The 18,880-nt window shown below is 39.9% G+C and overlaps 1 protein-coding gene across 1 annotated transcript; it reads right to left on the bottom strand.

Moving 5' to 3' along the window:
- Positions 1-3,804: 3,804 nt before the first annotated feature.
- kmt5aa (lysine methyltransferase 5Aa) lies at positions 3,805-18,487 on the bottom strand. Its single transcript, XM_041970765.1, has 7 exons — positions 18,247-18,487; positions 14,865-15,018; positions 14,427-14,712; positions 11,527-11,614; positions 9,221-9,280; positions 7,340-7,530; positions 3,805-4,930 (listed from the first exon to the last, which is right to left on the bottom strand). Exons 1-7 carry the CDS (start codon positions 18,253-18,255, stop codon positions 4,720-4,722), a joined length of 999 nt encoding a protein of 332 aa, XP_041826699.1. The 5' UTR covers positions 18,256-18,487; the 3' UTR covers positions 3,805-4,719.
- Positions 18,488-18,880: the final 393 nt, after the last annotated feature.

Below are 18,880 nucleotides of genomic sequence, written 5' to 3'. Positions count from 1 at the left end.
CAGGCATCTAAAGGGAAATCAGGTGAAAGCAGCTTTTCCTCCCTTCATCTCCTGAACCCGTTCAGATGGATATTCACTGCTTTATTAAGTTAAACGTGTTTGTTCAGTAATAAAATCCTGCAAATGTGTTTGCTCTGCTTTTTGTGTCTAAAGTCACTTTTCCTCTTCATAAACAGCAAACATGAGGAATATTTTCAAAATAAACATATTTTTATTAAAAAATCATGATTAACCCCTTCATGCCTGCTGGCAAACATTTGCAACAAACCTGTTTATTTTGTTTTACTACTTTTTATTTAATATATTTGAATATTTTTTTTATTTAGTATTATTTTGTATGACCTAATTTAACAATTATAATGTATTTTATTTCAGTCTTTTTGCTATTTCCTGTCATTGCTTCCTGTTTTATTTTGCTTTTATAAAACTGTTTAAGGGGTTAATGAATAAAGCATCAGTGTACATGAAAAATGTGAAAAACATGGAGCAGAGTTCATTTAATTCCTGCATAAAAGGGTTAGGCTAAAAATAATGAAAATATAAAACACCTCAAGTTTTAAATATCAAAAGTTTCAGACGTGTTTAAAACAAACTTAATCTGCAGCTGCGATTAGGAAATGTTATTAAGAACTACAAGGATGACCAGTTATCAATTATAGATCGTAATTTACCTGCACACAAAGTGGATAAACGTCCTTTTAACTGAAAACACACACAAATAGAATGAAAAGCACATGAACAACCTTCAGATTTTCTACGTTTTTATTCATTTAGTGGCCGAGAGAAGAGATCAAACTGCATGAGTCGCTTTACAAAGCGGGTTAATCACCCGAAACAGTCCAGTTATTTGCTCTGGATTCACACCTGCAACCCCCCAGACATTTACAGAAGCAGCAGCTTCTGTTCCTGGGGATGAAATTCATTCACGTTCTGGCTTTTTTCCTCAAGGAAAATATTAATAAACTGATAATTTACCTGTGTAAAGTATAAGAAAAGAAAGAATATACGAAGCTTTGGAATGACCCGGATTTCTGCATAAAGCTCAACCCACACAGTCATGTTGTCATGACTGTTTACAACATGTAAACATTTACAGTGCAGGCGGTAAAACGTCAGCAAAGCCGTTCGCTGCTTCTCCATGAGAAGCTCTGATGTTCATCAGAGTCTGAACGGTGAAGCTGCTGCTCCAAAAATGGCTGCAAAGAGAATCCTATAATTATTCTTAATCACTTTAACCCTTAAAGGCCAGTTTGATCACTGTTTTCATCGCTGGCATTTAAAGGGTTAAAATATTTTGAATAATTACATATTTGGTACGCTTCATTAAGACGAGTTAATTCAGTGACATGAGCATGAGCTACCTCAGGCGTTTTTATTGTGTATTTATATTTCTCTTTATTATAGTAATTGTGTGTGGAGCTGCTCTTTAAATCTCATTGCACTGTGTATAATGACAATAAAGGCTAATCTAATCTAAAAAAGAATTAAAAATGATTCATCTGTAATGTTTTTATAGCAGCTTTTGGGAGAGGACGTTTTGTTCACTAATGATCTGAAAGGCTGGTAAATTTGTCCCGAGTGTCTTGAAAAACCTTCATGAAAAACAAAGAGAAATTTCAAAGTTCTAAAAACGACATATTCCTTATGGAAAACAAGCAGAATGGTGGCCAAAGAATAAGAAAAGAGCGACCTGCGAGGATAAAAACGTTTTTTTTGCCAGCTTCTCTTTAAGTTGCTTCTCCTTGTGTGAGTTTGAGTGATTTACACCCTCACAATGAGACATTTCTGTCCTTTGAAGACTGAAATGTAAAAGTTAAAGCTCAGAGTGAAGTGCTTTGCTAACCAAACCGAATCAGATTTCAGTAAATGATCCCTCCACTTGGGTCAAATGCTGAAAGAGGTGAATGTTTTCAGCCCCGTCCCGTTAAGCCTGGTACACACAATGATTTTTGGGGTGTTTTTGTCCTGATTTTACCTCTTCCCGACCTCGGACGGCAAACGCCCGATCATCGTGAGATTTCCCTGTCCAATCATCATTTGGTCTGAGGTTACGAGCCGATTGTCCCGATAATCCGCTCCAAAACAGGTCGTAGCCGACTATCGGAAATATTGAACATGTTTAATATTTCAGAGCCGATTTCTGAGGAACGCCGATGACTCATGCATTGTGACTGCGTGGATGGTGACGTACAGAATGTAGCCAATCAGAGAGCGAGTTGGCTGGGGAACAAGGAAGTAAATAAAGTCCGTGTTCACGCCGTCTCCAGTTTATTTTTTTCAGTTCTGTATTTGTCTGTTAACAATAGTCCCAAGACCACCATCATTCCATCGTCCTATATATCTTCCTCCATGCTGTGTGTTGTGTTTTTCCGTTGTTGCTATGGTTCTTCTGCATCATTTTTTGCCGGTTGTTGCTATGGTTCTTCTATGTTTTTTTGCCGGTTGTTGCTATGGTTCTTCTTCGTTTTTTGCCGGTTGTTGCTATGGTTCTTCTATGTTTTTCTGCTGGTTGTTGCTATGGCTCTTCTATGTTTTTTTGCCGGTTGTTGCTATGGTTCTTCTATGTTTTTTTGCCGGTTGTTGCTATGGTTCGTCTTCGTTTTTTGCCGGTTGTTTCTATGGTTCTTCTATGTTTTTTTGCCAGTTGTTGCTATGGTTCTTCTATGTTTTTTTTGCCGGTTGTTGCTATGGTTCTTCTATGTTTTTTTGCCGGTTGTTGCTATGGTTCGTCTTCGTTTTTTGCCGGTTGTTTCTATGGTTCTTCTATGTTTTTTTGCCAGTTGTTGCTATGGTTCTTCTATGTTTTTTTTGCCGGTTGTTGCTATGGTTCTTCTATGTTTTTTTGCCGGTTGTTGCTATGGTTCTTCTTCGTTTTTTTGCCGGTTGTTGCTATGGTTCTTCTTCGTTTTTTTGCCGGTTGTTGCTATGGTTCTTCTATGTTTTTTTGCTGGTTGTTGCTATGTTTCTTCTATGTTTGTTTGCCGGCTGTTGCTATGGTTCTTCTATGTTTTTTTGCTGGTTGTTGCTATGTTTCTTCTATGTTTGTTTGCCGGCTGTAAATATGGTTCTTCTATGTTTTTTTGCTGGTTGTTGCTATGGTTCTTCTTCTTTGTTTTTTGCTGGTTGTTGCTATAGTTCTTCTATGTTTTTTTTTTTGCCAGTTGTTGCTATAGTTCTTCTATGTTTTTTTTGCGGGTTGTTGCTATGGTTCTTCTTCTTTGTTTTTTGCCAGTTGTTGCTATGATTCTTCTTTGTTTATTGCCGGTTGTTGCTATGGTTCTTCTTCTTTGTTTTTTGCCAGTTGTTGCTATGGTTTTTCTATGTTTTTTTTGCCGGTTCTTGCCATGGTTCTTCTTCTTTGTTTTTTGCCAGTTGTTGCTATGATTCTTCTTTGTTTATTGCCGGTTGTTGCTATGGTTCTTCTTCTTTGTTTTTTGCCAGTTGTTGCTATGGTTTTTCTATGTTTTTTTTGCCGGTTGTTGCTATGGTTCTTCTTCGTTTTTTGCCGGTTGTTGCTATGGTTCTTCTTTGTTTATTGCCGGTTGTTGCTATGGTTCTTCTATGTTTTTTGCTGGTTGTTGCTATGGTTCTTCTTCTACGTTTCGACGTTCGTCCGGCTCAGAGAACTAGATTGTAGATCAGTTGCGGGACAAAACAGATTTTTTTTTATCATCTCGTGTGAGGTGTCGACCAGATAAAAAATCTCATAAGAGTAAAAAAATCCTTGTGTGTACCAGGCTGCCGTGTTTCTTAAAGCTAAGTTTAACCTCTCGCTTCCCAAAACAAAACGTAATCAGGTTGGTATTCTGTTTGTTGGAAACTCATTACAGTTTATTCCAGTAATCCACCTCAGATCCATGACAGCAAACAAATAAATATATTTACAGAGCAGGAACACAGAGAGCTGGAGAGTTTCTATTCTACGTGAAGCTAAACAGATAAAATCTAATCTCGAGGTTCTGATATAAATATGGAAGACTGAAGCTAAAGATCTGCAGATGTTTAATCAAACAAATCTTCACACACATTTGTCTTATTAGGAAAAACTACACGAGAATCCAAATGTATGCTGCATTTATATTAAAATACAATTTATCCTAAAAAAAACAAAAGGAAATAAACTCATACAGTTCATTTCTGTTCTCTGTGTCACCTCACCAGTTCTTAATGTTCAACACAAGTTTGCTTCACATCTTAACTGGATCCAGTGTCGCCGCATATTCTCGCGTCTGGTCTGTGTGACGACACCACACACACCAGCAGAGACACGCCGCTTCGATGACAGAAAGCCACTTGAGCAGAACCCATTTCTTAAAAGAGTTTTTATCATTTGCATCTGGTAGTTGTGTGTGATCCAGGAGGAGCTGGGAGGCCGTACGTGGAGTATTGCTAACTGATCCTTAAAAAAATCTGTATAAAACCTGTGAGTGTCGCCGGCCGGCTGCATGCTGTCGTCGGTCAGGACCAAGTACAAAATGTACAAAACAAAAGCTGCAGAGCAACCAGAATGGTTCATATACAGAAATAAAAGTACACATGTCCTCTGACGGAGTAGATGAAGCTCAATCAAATATAACACGAACCCGATAAACCCACCCGCCACTAACTAAACCCACCTTCATCATCCTCATCGCTACTGAAAGGGGACACATTCTGTTTCTAAGGCATTTTGTACACGAGCTAATAAGAAACACAAGTGTTGCTTCCCTTTCCTGGGTGTTAGTATTTCAGCCAGGGGTGGGCATCGATGGAGGCTTTACTGCGGTCTCCGTAGTCGTAAAGAAGCTCCTCCCCCTTGTCGATGTCTCGCGAGGCGACGAGGATGAGGTGAGGGATGCCGCCGATGTCGTGGAGTTTGGTTTGGCAGTTCCCGTTTTTACTGTGATTTATGAGCCTGCCCATCCGGCCCGTCTCTTTGGTGGCGTCCACGCTGGTAAAAACAAAAACACCAGAAACATACAAAGTTCTTTTTAGTTAAAACAAGGGTGTCAAACATACGGCCCGGGGGCCAAAACTGGCCCGCCAGAGGATCAAATCTGGCCCGAGACATGAATTTAATAAATGTGAAAATGACAAAAGACATTAACTCCAGTAAAGTAAAACGAGGTTTTATTTTTTCTGTTTGAATGTAAAACATTTCCAAGGCAGGACAAGATGCGACTTCAGTTTGTATCAGGTGGTCAGGATGATGACACACATGTGGAAATGTACACGTATGTACATTTAAAATAACCTCTATATCTGGAAAAGTTCCTCTGATCATGATGTGAAATACTGGATTTTTACTCCCAGATACCTGGAATTTGATGTTTTTCCAGTGTGATCTGGAAGTTGTATGTGTACATAAGTGAATATGTAAAATAAAATTAAATAAATACAAATAAAGTTTTAAAAAAATCTAAAATATTTACATTTAAAAAATAAAAAAATTGTAACTATATATTTATTAGGGATTTTAATGAGTTACGATTCATTAGTTATAAAAAAAAAAAGTGAAAAAAATCAACGTATTTAATCTGTTTGCGGTCCAAGCAATGCAGAACTTTTGTCTGTGCACCATCTATAAATGCGTAATTGAGGCAAAATGTTGTTGAAGCTGCACTTTCACCGTTTTATAAAAGGATAGTTTATTAAATGTAAAAATAATGTACATGGACCGCTTGCACTCTCACCCGTTATTAAGATTCCTTCTCCGTGTCAGGAAAGTAGGACTGGAAGCTCTGAACCAAGCTGGTCAAATGGTCCACTATAACTGATGTCACTAGCAATCTGTCCACATCCTCACTAGTGAGAAAATCATCTACCTGAGGAAAGCAGGTGAAATTTCCATGTGCACAAGACCTTCTCCACAGCTCTGCTTTCTTCAGGAACCACCCACCTTGTCATGCAAGTTTAAAATGCTGCTGTCTTCGCCCTGCAGAGACTCTTCAGTTCATTCAGTTTGCTGAAAATCGGCCAAGCAGCACAGCTGTTTTTGTCCTGGAACAAGGTGGCAGGGGAGGCTGATTCTCAGCCAGAAAGGTGTGTACTTCAGATTGTAACTCAAATAGCAGTTTGGGTGTTCTTCCTCCAGAGAGCAAACACACTTCTGTGTGCGGTAGCAGCTGGGTGTTCAGCTCTGTATTTTTACAGACGGTGAAACAGGCTGCATTAAGTATCCTTGACTTCATGAAGCGGATCACTTCAAAACGCTGTCATTTAAAACGTCATGTAACTCAGGGCTCATTTTCTTGGACGTCAGTGCCTCTCTGTGTAAAACACACGGGCTACGAGTCCTCTCGCTTTGCCCATCATTGATGCGGCTGTGTGGGTGCAGATCAAGCGGCAACCTCCGCTGGTAAAATGTGAAGCCTATGTGGAAGTGCAAAAAATTGCAGTTCCTCCCTCATCCACTAGGGGCTGACTCAAAAACGAATCCCCATAGACTCTCATGTTAAAAAGACCAACTTCACAGCAGAAATAAACATGTTTAAAGCCTTTTTAACATTTTTTAAAGCCTTTTGGATTTTGCAGGACTGACAACACGCGTGACGCTGCCAAGATGGCGACAGTGGGAACCGACCAACGAGCTTCAGTTCAGCTCTTCAGAAACCTACGGGTGATGTCTCGCAGGCTCCGTCCATCTTACAGTCTATGTGATGCTGCTGCAGCATTTCCACCTCAGGCCTTTTTCACAGAAGGCGTTAACTACATCAGATATAGCCTCTCTTGTTTTGCAGAATAGTATGACCAGTTGAAATAACCTGAATTCAGAAAGTTTTCTCTTCAAAATCTCAGGTGGCTTACCAACATGACGTGGATGTTTCGTGTTGCGATGCCGCTGAAGATGTGCCGGCTTCATGCCACTGTTAGCTAATCTCTCCCCGCAGAACAAACACGGGACCTCGGCTGGGTTGCAATTTGTGGAGGGAAATCCCTTTAAAAGCATTTTCTTCTGAATACTACTGGAATTTGTCTGGGTCTGGTTTAGCTGTCTTTGGCCCTTCGCCCTCTGTTTTCAGTTGCATCTCTACTATGCTTCAACCACGACTCCATTGTTTACGTTGTCAAGGCAACAGTGATTGACAGTCGATGTCATTCAGCTCGTAACAGGCTGGGTCAAAAGGATAATGAAATAGTGTGAAACTAAGTGTAAATTCAGTTTATGAACATATACTTAATTTATTAAATATTAGATACATTTTATTGAAGAATTTTTTCCTTTTCTTGTTTTTATAAGAAGCATACATAGATATAAAAATTTCACGTCGCCCCTGGATCGCTTCGATGTACCCCCATGTTTACGCGAGCCCCCATTTGAGAAACAGTGGTCTAAACAAACAAACAAACAAACACATACCAGTATGTTTTGCAGAGGTACTGGAAGTAGTACATGTAGCAGCCAGTAGCGGGATTTTGAGCGTATTCGGCCTCTCTCTTCTTGGCGTCGGTGATCTGCAGCAAGTCTCCGTGATACTCCACCACATAATCGCCCTTCTGGAAACAACGATTGGTGAACACCGCCCTCCCCTTTCCTTCTATATGCTGCACCTACACACAGGAGGATTTACACGGTGAAACAGCCTGAAAACTCATGAACATTCATACATTTACTGTTTCAACGTGTTGTTATGGACGCTCACTATTCATCTTTAAAGATTCAAGCCAGCATTAAATGCTTAAAAATACTCCTCCAATGTTGTTTCTTAGAGTAATAAGTACTGCAATAACAGAAAATGTGATCCAGTTTTTCTTTAGTTTATGATTAAAGCATCAATATTTGTGGCTACTCTTCCTCTGTTTATAACCACATTATGCATCGTTGTCTTTACTGCCACCTGCTGGCGACACATGATTTATTCACAACACAGCAGCTCATGATTGTGTTAAAACTTTTTAAAAGAGGTGGATGAAAAACCGTTCACATCTTCTTATGTGGGTCCAACCTGTAAAATATTTCCTATTACATGTAATAAATGTGCTGTGTTGATGTTTGCTTGTAACTTTGAGGATTTATAAATGTATGCTTTAACTGACAAATACCAACATGTTCAACCCTCCAGATGTGTGAAGGTGATATTAATAACTACCAGTAACATGTCTAACTACAGAAGACGATAATAAAAGTTTCCTCTGCAGACAAATGATTTATATGTGCATCCGTATGTGCACTGATCCGGTTACAGTAACAGTGGTTTCTGCAGATGATGTCGGCACTTCCTCCCGTCCAATCCCTACATGCACCCCGATGTTTACAAAGACACGTACGAAGAAATGTGCCACAAATGTGCTGTTAACTACAGCTAAAATCCCGCCAGTGGCAGAAGGAATCGGTTCCTCTGCTACAGTGTGAGCCCTTTTAAACCAGGAAACTCTGCAAACTGCTTCTGCTGAGCTTTTGATGAGTCAGATGCTGCTTTAGTAAAACAAACTATATACAACATTTCTAAAGTAAACCACAGGCTTGTCTTTGTGTTCGGGATGAGACGTCTCCAAGTAGCTTCATACTGTCAGATGCTGGTATTCTGAGACATACAACCCTGTGGTTGCTCTTCAATACCCACCACTGGCCATTACCATTACATGACCATGACCTGGCCAAGCCTAGGGTAAAATATGCCTTATCCATATTTTCTTGTCTTTTTTTTTTTTTATGGAAGTTGAAATCTCTGTTGATTGTTAGCAGTGCAGCAACTATAAGTTATTTAGCCCTGCTGCACCTCCCCGTCATAACACTGCAGCAACACCTCCACTCACTGTCTCCATCAGTCCACCTGTTTCACCAGCTTGTTTCTAACCAGCCAGTCACATGGCAGCAAGTCAACACATGTAGTCATGTAGACGTGGTGAAGACGACTTGCTGAAGATCAAACTGAGCATCAAAATGAGGAAGAAAGGGGATTTAAGTGACTTCAAACATTGAACTTCAGGTGGCCAATCTGCAGCAACTGTGTGATGCTATCATGCCACTATGAAGCAAAGTCTCAGGAATGTTTCCAATATCTTGTTGAATCCATCACACCAGGAATTAGGACAGTTCTGGAGGAAAAAAGAGGTCCAACCTGGTACTGGTAAGGTGGATAAAGTGGAGGGTGAGTGCATTAACTTGTTAATTCTGATGCAGTCAGAGACTAAAACATCTAATTTGGAATTAAATGAAGCATGATGAACATTTGCCTCATGTGGCGGCATCCCAGCGCGAGTTCTCATGTTTAGACAGATGTTAGAAACCGAAGTTTACCTCCATTCCTTCCTCTATTCCATTCATGATCAGGTCGTCTATGAGCTTCTTTTCTTCACACTGGAGACAAAATGAAACAGGACATGAGATTCAGACAGAGGATGGAGCTTTCTCTACAAACAAACATCAAAACAAGCCGAGTTCAACGCTAACTGCCTTTTCTCACAGAAAAATCTCCAGACATTTCATTTTCCCACTCCCACCAGTCCTGACTGGTTCCTCCTGAACTTTCATCATGGTGGTGTTGTTGTCAGCATTAACCATCACACAGAGAGACTGTGATCAATCTACAGTAAACACACTTCAACTCTCATTTTCAGTTGCATCATTAGGAGTTTATTTCCTTTATGACAAAGCTGACTTCTAAGTTTTTATCTGGCTGGTTTCATGCACATTTTAACATTTTGTTACAGCTGTTAGTCTTGGAAGATGTACGTGTTTCCTGTCCTTCCTTCTGTTTTTTATTGTTTTCTATTGTAGATGGTACCGAGCAGCTGGTTTGTTTTCATACTGTCTCAGAGTTCCTGATGAGCCGAACTGATCGGACTTAAGACCCTGCAGCCATCTGGCTGGAGAGAATCATTGTAGGATATAAAACGAAAAGCAAAGTTATTCTCAGCTCAGTTCCAGATCAAAGACCATCTGTATGACCAGCTGTGGGGGAAAATTAAACGTCTGCTACCCATACTGCACCATGCAATGGAAAACCACCAGTAGAAAACATAAAACATCAGTAAAAGCTAAATGTAACTTAACAGAAGCAGGTTCAGTGGATAAATAATGACACGTCCATTGTTTGCTGTGCCACATGTGGCTGAATTTGTTTATGATTTGTTTTCCTTCATTTGTGTTGAACTGGGACTTTTTTAGTGACATCCAGCAGTTCTGGAGATTCATCACCAACTTCTGCTGGTCTCGATAATCAACCTCCTCTAAAGATAACTGAAGGGAGAAAGTCTCCATCCAGCTCGCATTTCTTTATATATTTCCAGGAAACCAGGAAATGGGAGCTGCACTTACAGAAACGAGCAAAAATAAATGTAAATACAATAAATCTGTCCAGTTTGTCCAGGAGAGGGCTGAGCAGTTAGTCTTCATCCGTCTGATCCCTCGTAGAGAAGCTGTCTGTCAAGTCTTTAGTAATAGTTCTCCAGGACCTTTGAGGGACTTTCCAGGAATAGTTCTCCAGGACCTTTGAAGGACTTTCCAGGAATAGTTCTCCAGGACCTTTGAAGGACTTTCCAGGAATAGTTCTCCAGGACCTTTGAAGGACTTTCCAGGAATAGTTCTCCAGGACCTTTGAAGGACTTTCCAGGAATAGTTCTCCAGGACCTTTGAAGGACTTTCCAGGAATAGGTCTCCAGGATCCTTGAAGGACTTTCCAAAGCACTTCTTTGGCTGTTTCTGCCTTTTGTTCCTTTCTCTATCTATATGATACCACACTGCTTCAATAGTGCTAAGGTCCGGGTTCTGGGGAGGATCCATCCCTCCATCAGACCTGTTGAGGTCTGGTTCTGGGGAGGATCCATCCTTCCATCAGACCCGTTGAGGTCTGGTTCTGAGGAGGATCCATCCCTCCATCAGACCTGTTGAGGTCCGGTTCTGAGGAGGATCCATCCCTCCATCAGACCCGTTTCCACTGATCTTCAGTCCAGTTCTTGTGTCATGTGACCTTCCTCAATCTTTTCTGCCTGTTTCCCTTCCTTAACAACGACTTCTTGACGGCCACGTTTCCATGGAGACCATTTCTGATGAGTCTTCAGCCAACAGCAGATGAATCAGCTGAAGGTCCAGATGCATCTCCCAGGTCCTGGTTCAGGCCTTTGCTGGATTTCAGATCCTGTTCATCTGCTGTAGATATTTTTTAGTCCTGATTTCTTCTTCTGTCCTCCACGCTTCCAGTTTCTGCCTCCATGCTGAGATACGCCAGGTTTCCATCTAACAGCTGTTTGGGAATCATCTTGTTTTCTGTCTGTCAGACTGTCTGATCTTTGCTGGTTTTTAAAGAGATGGAAACTAATTATGTGTCTTTGTAACGGGCTGCTTTATACTGAATGATTCGCAGGTCAGAGTTAAGCAGCTTCTCTGAAAATGGCTGCGGTACAATCATGGACCAAAAATGAGGGAAAAAGCAGAAAATGTTCAGAGAAGATTAAGTTTAAGATGAGAACAGAATATAAAGAAACGAGGGATGAATCACGACTTACTGGACGACTTGCAGAGTCAAACCTACAAACCAAACCATGTTTTACTTGTTTGTAAAAGTAAACAGATGAAGAAAACCATCCTCCTCATCACAGTCTTACCTTCAGTTCTGTTTTACTTTTTCTGGAGCTTCGTCTTATTGGGTAGAAGTCAGTAACTTTTCGGTTTTGAGAGTTTTTTCCTCCAGTCCTGTATGAAAAACAAGTATAAACATTACTATCATTAAAACAAGTTTCACAGCTATTCATACATGTTGATTATGAGATAAATGGTCACAGTAAACATCATATAAAAGTGTTATATTTAGTGCCAAAGCTTTCACCTCATGGCTTCTCACGAGGAAACACTAAACTCAGCAACATGAAGACCAAACAGGAAGCTGGATTCTGGAGCTGACTGCAGAGGTGGACCACTTAAATACACCTCCATGATGTAATCATATAGGTTTAATTGTGATTAAAGGCTATGATGGAGCAATTACTCAATGAATTGATAAGCTGTTCATTAGCATCTTTTTGATGGTCACTTAATTCATCCAATTCTTTAGAAATTTTCCTTTTCTTGAAAGGGGGATTTCCCCAGAATCTAAATATTTTACTATATTGTAGATGGTGAAGGATCAAACTTCTTTACAACTTTTTATTTGACAACTCTCTGATGGAGTTTAGGCCAGAGTAGTGAGCCATGACCCATCTTTGTTGGAAATAAAAAACATTTGGCGAGTGCTGCTTTTATATCACATCCTGACACCCTTACCTATCATTTATTGATGGTTGGAGAATCGTCCAGAAACGTTTTTGTCCTACTTTGTCTCTATAACAACTTTTAGGGAGTGCTACTGCTTAAAGTCATACATTTTCTAAATACAATTAAGTTGATCAGTGAAAATTAAAATAGGGCTGGTTGTATAACCTTGGTCTCCACAGGAAGCTCAGACATGTGAGAATCAACATGCGTTACTGTGTCAGAGTAAATTCTCCTGGAACACAGTAGAAAATTTGATGTTATCTCCTCCTAAAAGAAAACCACATTACTTTTAGTGAAAACCAGAATATAGCAGCCCAGTTCACCTAGGAATGAGTAAAGTAATCCAAGGAATAAGTAAAGTAATCCAAGGAATAAGTAAAGTATTATCTGATGAGGAACTGTGCTGCAGTATGTAGAAAATGTTTTACTCATGATGCCTTATTGCTTCATATATTCACTTTGTTAAGAGTTCATTTATCCAATTATTTCTTTCGTTATATACATTTATTAATTTGTTGTTACTATATTACACTTTTTACATTGTACATTTTTACTCATCATGCTTTAATTCACTTTTAAGGTTTCTTCTCTTCATATACATGCTCTGTTAAAGTTCACTACGAGGGTAAGACGACCTTTATCTGGTCCTTAGACCCTTAGACTGGTTCTGGTGGAGACACAACTATGAGGTTGCTTTGAAGCCAGTCCTGGGAGTTGTGTGTCCACCCAAGGTCTTCAGGAAGGAGGATTCTTTGTACAGAAATGTAGAAGTTTTTGTTTTCCTCCTGCCTCCCCGGAGACTCCTCTGACTTTATGTGAGTCAGGTGACGCTCACCTTGCTGTAAGTATTGATCCATTCTTTTTCCTAAATAAACTTTGTTTCACTTTCTCTCAAACAGACTCTTGGTATTATTAAGTAGAAGGTAAAAAAGTGAAGATGAGCAGGTTGATGATGATGGACACCTCTATCAATGGTCAGAGTCAGGAGGATCCAGGGATAGCCCCCACATTCACCTTACAAACACCATGAGGATCCAGAAAGAGGTGAAGCCCAAAATAGTCTATGATAGGAAGAGTGAATCCTTCACTGTAAAACCTCCTTTATCTCCATGGAAACCAGCAAGACCTTTTCACTACAAAACAGCAAAAGTAAGACATGATTCTGGTTCTGGCTGCTAGCTCCAGAGTTTCTGTCCCACAGTGATGAGACAGACGTCTCTGTAACCAGCAGAGTCTCTGCTGTCATGTGACTCCTGGTTTGTGTGGAGAAATTAGCAGAAGCTCTAAAGTGGACAGAGCTGCTCTCATGTTTTCTACAATCACATAGAACTGTTGGGGTTTGAACTGTGTTTGGTTTGATGCCGATGCTTGGTGGAGTCTTTTAGCTGAGTTTCTCCAGTGATGTTGCTATGCTACATGTTAGCGTTGCTGCTTTCTGCTAGTCAGGTTGCTATGCTACATGTTAGCATTGCTGTTTCCTGCTAGTCATGTTGCTATGCTACATGTTAGCGTTGCTGCTTCCTGCTAGTCAGGTTGCTATGCTACATGTTAGCATTGCTGTTTCCTGCTAGTCATGTTGCTATGCTACATGTTAGCGTTGTTGTTTCCTGCTAGTCATGTTGCTATGCTACATGTTAGCGTTGCTGCTTTCTGCTAGTCATGTTGCTATGCTACATGTTAGCGTTGCTGCTTCCTGCTAGTCAGGTTGCTATGCTACATGTTAGCATTGCTGCTTCCTGCTAGTCATGTTGCTATGCTACATGTTAGCATTGTTGTTTCCTGCTAGTCATGTTGCTATGCTACATGTTAGCATTGCTGTTTCCTGCTAGTCATGTTGCTATGCTACATGTTAGCATTGCTGTTTCCTGCTAGTCAGGTTGCTATGCTACATGTTAGCATTGCTGTTTCCTGCTAGTCATGTTGCTATGCTACATGTTAGCATTGCTGTTTCCTGTTAGTCATGTTGCTATGCTACATGTTAGCATTGCTGCTTCCTACTGTCTACAAACATCTTCTAGACTGTAGGATCTCATGCTGCCTCCTGTACAGCAGGCTCTAGTCAATAAGGGGTTAATAAACACACAAAAACATCCTTATTTTCACAAAATCAACTGCCCTGTTTTGTTGACACCAGGTTTCCTACTGTGGGTTATCAATGTGTTTTCATGTTAACTATAAAATCCTTCATGTAAATATAAAATCCTTAATTAAAAACACATTTGTATTAAAACAAGATGAAATAAAAGAGCAGTACTTAGGACGAGAATGTGTCCTCTGTGAAGTTTTCTTTGCCTTGCTGTTGGTCCAAGCGCCTCTCCTCTGGTGAAGCGAGCTGCTGTTGCTGGCCTGGAGGGGGGTGTGAGGTAAGGTTTTACCGAGGGGCAGGGGGGCCTCTGCGGGGGAACGAAGGCAGTGGAGCTGCGGAGGTAACAGCTGTTCATCTGACCAGCAGGGTGAACGCTGGCTATAGGTGCTCGCCGTCTCCGTGAAGTCAGACTTTGCGTCTCTCGGCGTAGCGTTGATGGTGTCGGCTGCCCTGCCTGGGACGGAGGAGCACAGTAAACAGAGAGACAGACTTTCCTGCTTGTTTGGTCTAGTGTTCCCAGCTCCTGTTGCTGCAAACTATTGCAGGACAGTGGATATAAGTAAAAACAAAGCAACCCTCCGGAGGCTGTAGGACATGGATACTCACCCTCTGCCTGCCTCTGAGCATCACTCTGCAGGGGGTGGATGGGAGAGCATCTCCCCTCCTGGGTCAGCCTGATGGTCGTCTTCTCATCCTGGATTGCTGATGTGGGCTTGGTGCAGCTTAAGACTGTCACTGAATGAGCGCTGCAAACAATTTCCTGTGAAACAGAGTTGATCATCACTGAAAAGAGTTTATTCCAGAACATTCTGGTAAACACTCTTAAATGAGGCCAGTTAGTAGGAATATAACAACACTTCTTCTGTGGCTCAACTCCAAAACACTGCTGTGACTTACAAATTTTATCTCCCAATTATGAAATATTTCATAATTACAAGTGAGAAAATATTCCTAGATACTATTTTTTTAAATAAACCTTTACAGACCCAAGTGTTTCCTGTGTGGGAATTTTCCAAATATGGCAGCTAATGGAAGTTCTGTTTTTCTAGCTGTTAAAAAAAATTATTCCAGTTAAATAATGAATGTGGGTTTCAACTACAGACTCTAAACTGTACATAATAATCAGATATTCTCATCTAAGTCTAACATTGTGCATATCAAGTGTGAGAAACATAAGAGAAATTATGAAAAAATTCTGTTAGTTTCACTCATCTAATGGGAGTTGAGTTTGGCCCACATGGTACTGTATTTTGACAGAGGCTTCTCTCGGTGGGGTTTACTGGGTTTGGTAAGTTTGAAAACAAAAACAGTTATTACTCTGAAATTTTAAAGGAACAGTACTGTACAAAGGTCTAAATCTACCCCTTAATTTTTTTATTATTAGCTTTAAAAGAGACAGAATTTCTTGTAATTTTTAAAATAATTCTCCATATTTTTGAAGGTCTTTTAACGTTCGGCTTTGTCCACATGCGCACAGAGATTCCTTCTGATGCTTTTAAATATATTAAACATTGTAGATGGTGAGATCTTCAAAATCGTCACAATGTTACATTGAGGAACATTTTTCTGAATTTGTTCTAGTTTTTAGACACAGTTTTTCTCAGATTGGTGAACCTCTGTCCAACTTTCTATCTGAGAGACTCTGCCTCTCTGAAGTGCTCCTTTTAGATCCAGTGACGTTACTGAACTGTGGCCAGTTAACCTAACATGGTGTCAAAATCTCTTCCTGTTATTTGTGCAAATGATTTTTTCAGCCTTTTGCTGACCCAGCTCCAACTTTATTGAGATGTGTTGCTGCCATCAGATTCAAAATGAGCTCATATTTTCCATGAAATGGTAAAATGTCTCAGTTTCAACATCTGAAAATAAGAATAAGAAACCTTTACTAGTCCCTCAGTGGGGAAATTGCTTTGTTGCAACAGTACAGGTGCAGTAAGCAGAAGCAACCAGATGAGATAAAAAAGAACACACACAATAATAAATAATATGTACGGTGTCTGGTCTGACAGGGTGAGTATGTACAGTATATACAGAGTATGTATATAAATACAAAAGTATTGGCTCACCTGCCTTGACTCTCGTATGAATTTAATAGACATCCCATGACAAAGTTTGTCTTAGAGGCTTTAGACTGTTGATGTATTAAGCTCTTAAGAACAAATACTGGCTTTCAAGCGAGCTTACACCTGGACACCCTGTGTCTGCCTCATATACTACATTTTAACATTAATATATTATATCAATATATTATTAAACATTAATGTGTTTAATCAAACCAAATTAATTATTAAACAGACTCAAGTCAATAAAAAAAACATACATAAAACAGAATATTTAGAGAGAAAGAAAGAAACTATATACATATAAAATCACAGAAAGATCATCAGGATCACCTAATAACATTCAGACGTTTCATCCAGTGCATCTTCAGTCTGGACGAGTAACGCGAGCAACTCTCAGAAGGATGTGAGATGCTACAGTGACACTATTTGTGGAAATTTCCTTAAGTTGCATAAATGTAAACAAGTTTCTTAAAAGTGCTTCGAGTGTGCTCACTGCTGCAGTCACAAACATCTGACTGGCACGTCCTCCTCTGGGAACCTTAAGAATTACTCTTATAGCATCACTGTATGCAACTTCCACATGGAAGATTTTTCATAAGATGACCATAGATGGGCGTGTAGAGTGGTGCACACTATGCTTTAAACAAGGACACTTTAACTTGAATAGAGCAAAAACTAAATTTGCGTGCAATGGTGTTTGCCTGTGCATATAACTTACAACATCATCACTCATATGACCTTTAAAAAAATGACCAAGGTACTTCATCTTTTGACTGACTTTAAATTTAAGCACTGGGAAATTAAGCCATTTATCTTGTTTGGTTCTACATATTAACGCATCACTCTTTCTGGCATTATACTTTATATCATACTGCACAACATATTCTGTACATATATTAAGCTGCTGCTGTAACCGCTCAGACTGAAGGTGACATGGTCATCTGTGTACATTAAACAGATCACCAGCATTTCACCAATCAATCAGCCAGTGCTACATGCTTTCAGTTTCATAAAAACTCATTTACGTATAGGTTAAATAAAACAGGGGACGAGATTCCACACTGATGCCACTGGACCCCCCATATGATGTGCATTTTCTGGTTTGCATACCAGTAGGCATGAACCCTCATAAATATATATATATATATTACCTTAATAAATGGTTTGTCAATCAAGCATCAATAAAACGCACGATTACAGAAGAGTTTTGGCCTTGTAGAGCTTCATTATTTCTTTAAGAGCATATACACACACATCAGTGTTGTGCACTGGTTTAAAACCAAACTGATAATCAGTGGAAGTAATACACACACCCACTCTGTCAAGCAGGATTTTTTCAACAACCTTGGATGCCATTTTTATGAAACATGGATAAACGTTTAAAAAGTTATTTTATAGTAAAGTTAAACCATGGAAAGTAGCTGTGTTCATATTAACCCTGTGGGTGGTGTGGGTGGAGCCGGAGACACGAGACCACGCTGAATCCACACCCACTTCACCCTCCAGCCAGCCCATCATCAGTCCCTTTAATCCACAGCTCCAGCACAGTCAGGCCTCCTGGTTCATCTTACTTGCCAAACAAACTCGCAGTTAAATATGCAGTCTATATTAAATTATTAGCCCCCCATCACAACTAACACGTGCATATTTATACGTCTTTTGAGGCCATAAAAAACCGTAGTGTCCTCAGTTCAGAGGGACATGTAGCAGTCACTAGCTAACGTTAGCAATCTCCAACAAAAAGCTCCCATCTGTAGCTTGTGTAACTGCACAAACTTCCTGTGAAAATTCTCTTATATGATAAAATTATCTTCTATACGCAGCCTCAAAGACAAACACACAAGTCCTGTGGTGAAATATAATGTTTTCCTGTTCACTTGGCTTTGTTTTGCCTCGGTTTGTTGATGCATAAGAAGCAAACTTACCCCGTTCATGTCTGACTTGTTTTCGTGGCTCCCTTCTCGCCTCTATTTCGGAGGAAAAAATCCGACAAACACCCGGTTGGAGGTCAACCTCAGCCCGCCTCCACACGCAGTGTCCTCACAACACGGTGGCACCCTTCCACTGATATTGAGTGTACTTCTGTGGGGCTAGAACTGCCGACAGCTCAGCCGATGAAACCCCCACTGCTCCACTCCGCCATGTTTCTGTGTGTGTGTGTTAAATGAATGGGAAGAGACGGAACAATGTCGCCCCCTGCAGGTCGGCAGTGGTACTACCCCTGCGTTTGTATAGCGTTCTTACTTCCTCTAATTGTTTTTTATTTTATTTTCAGTTTCATTAACCAGTATGTCGACCATTCTTTCATTTCTTAAAAATATCATGTTTTCTTAGCCATGTTTTCAACCTTTTCATGATTTCTTTTATTCATTTATCGCTGTAGCACATGTCACATAAATGAAGGGTAAAAAAGTGCAGTGAAAAAAAGTTAAAATATGTCCAAATTATTTGAATACTTTGTATACTTGTTGCAAAAACCCCATATTTTCCAGTTTGATATCAATAAAAAGTCTATCTATCTATCTATCTATCTATCTATCTATCTATCTATCTATCTAT

Source organism: Melanotaenia boesemani, chromosome 19 (assembly GCF_017639745.1).
Source record: "Melanotaenia boesemani isolate fMelBoe1 chromosome 19, fMelBoe1.pri, whole genome shotgun sequence".
Lineage (NCBI taxonomy): Eukaryota > Metazoa > Chordata > Actinopteri > Atheriniformes > Melanotaeniidae > Melanotaenia > Melanotaenia boesemani.
The sequence above is the reverse complement of the archived record's forward strand: the minus strand, read 5'-3'. Positions and strand labels throughout refer to the sequence as shown.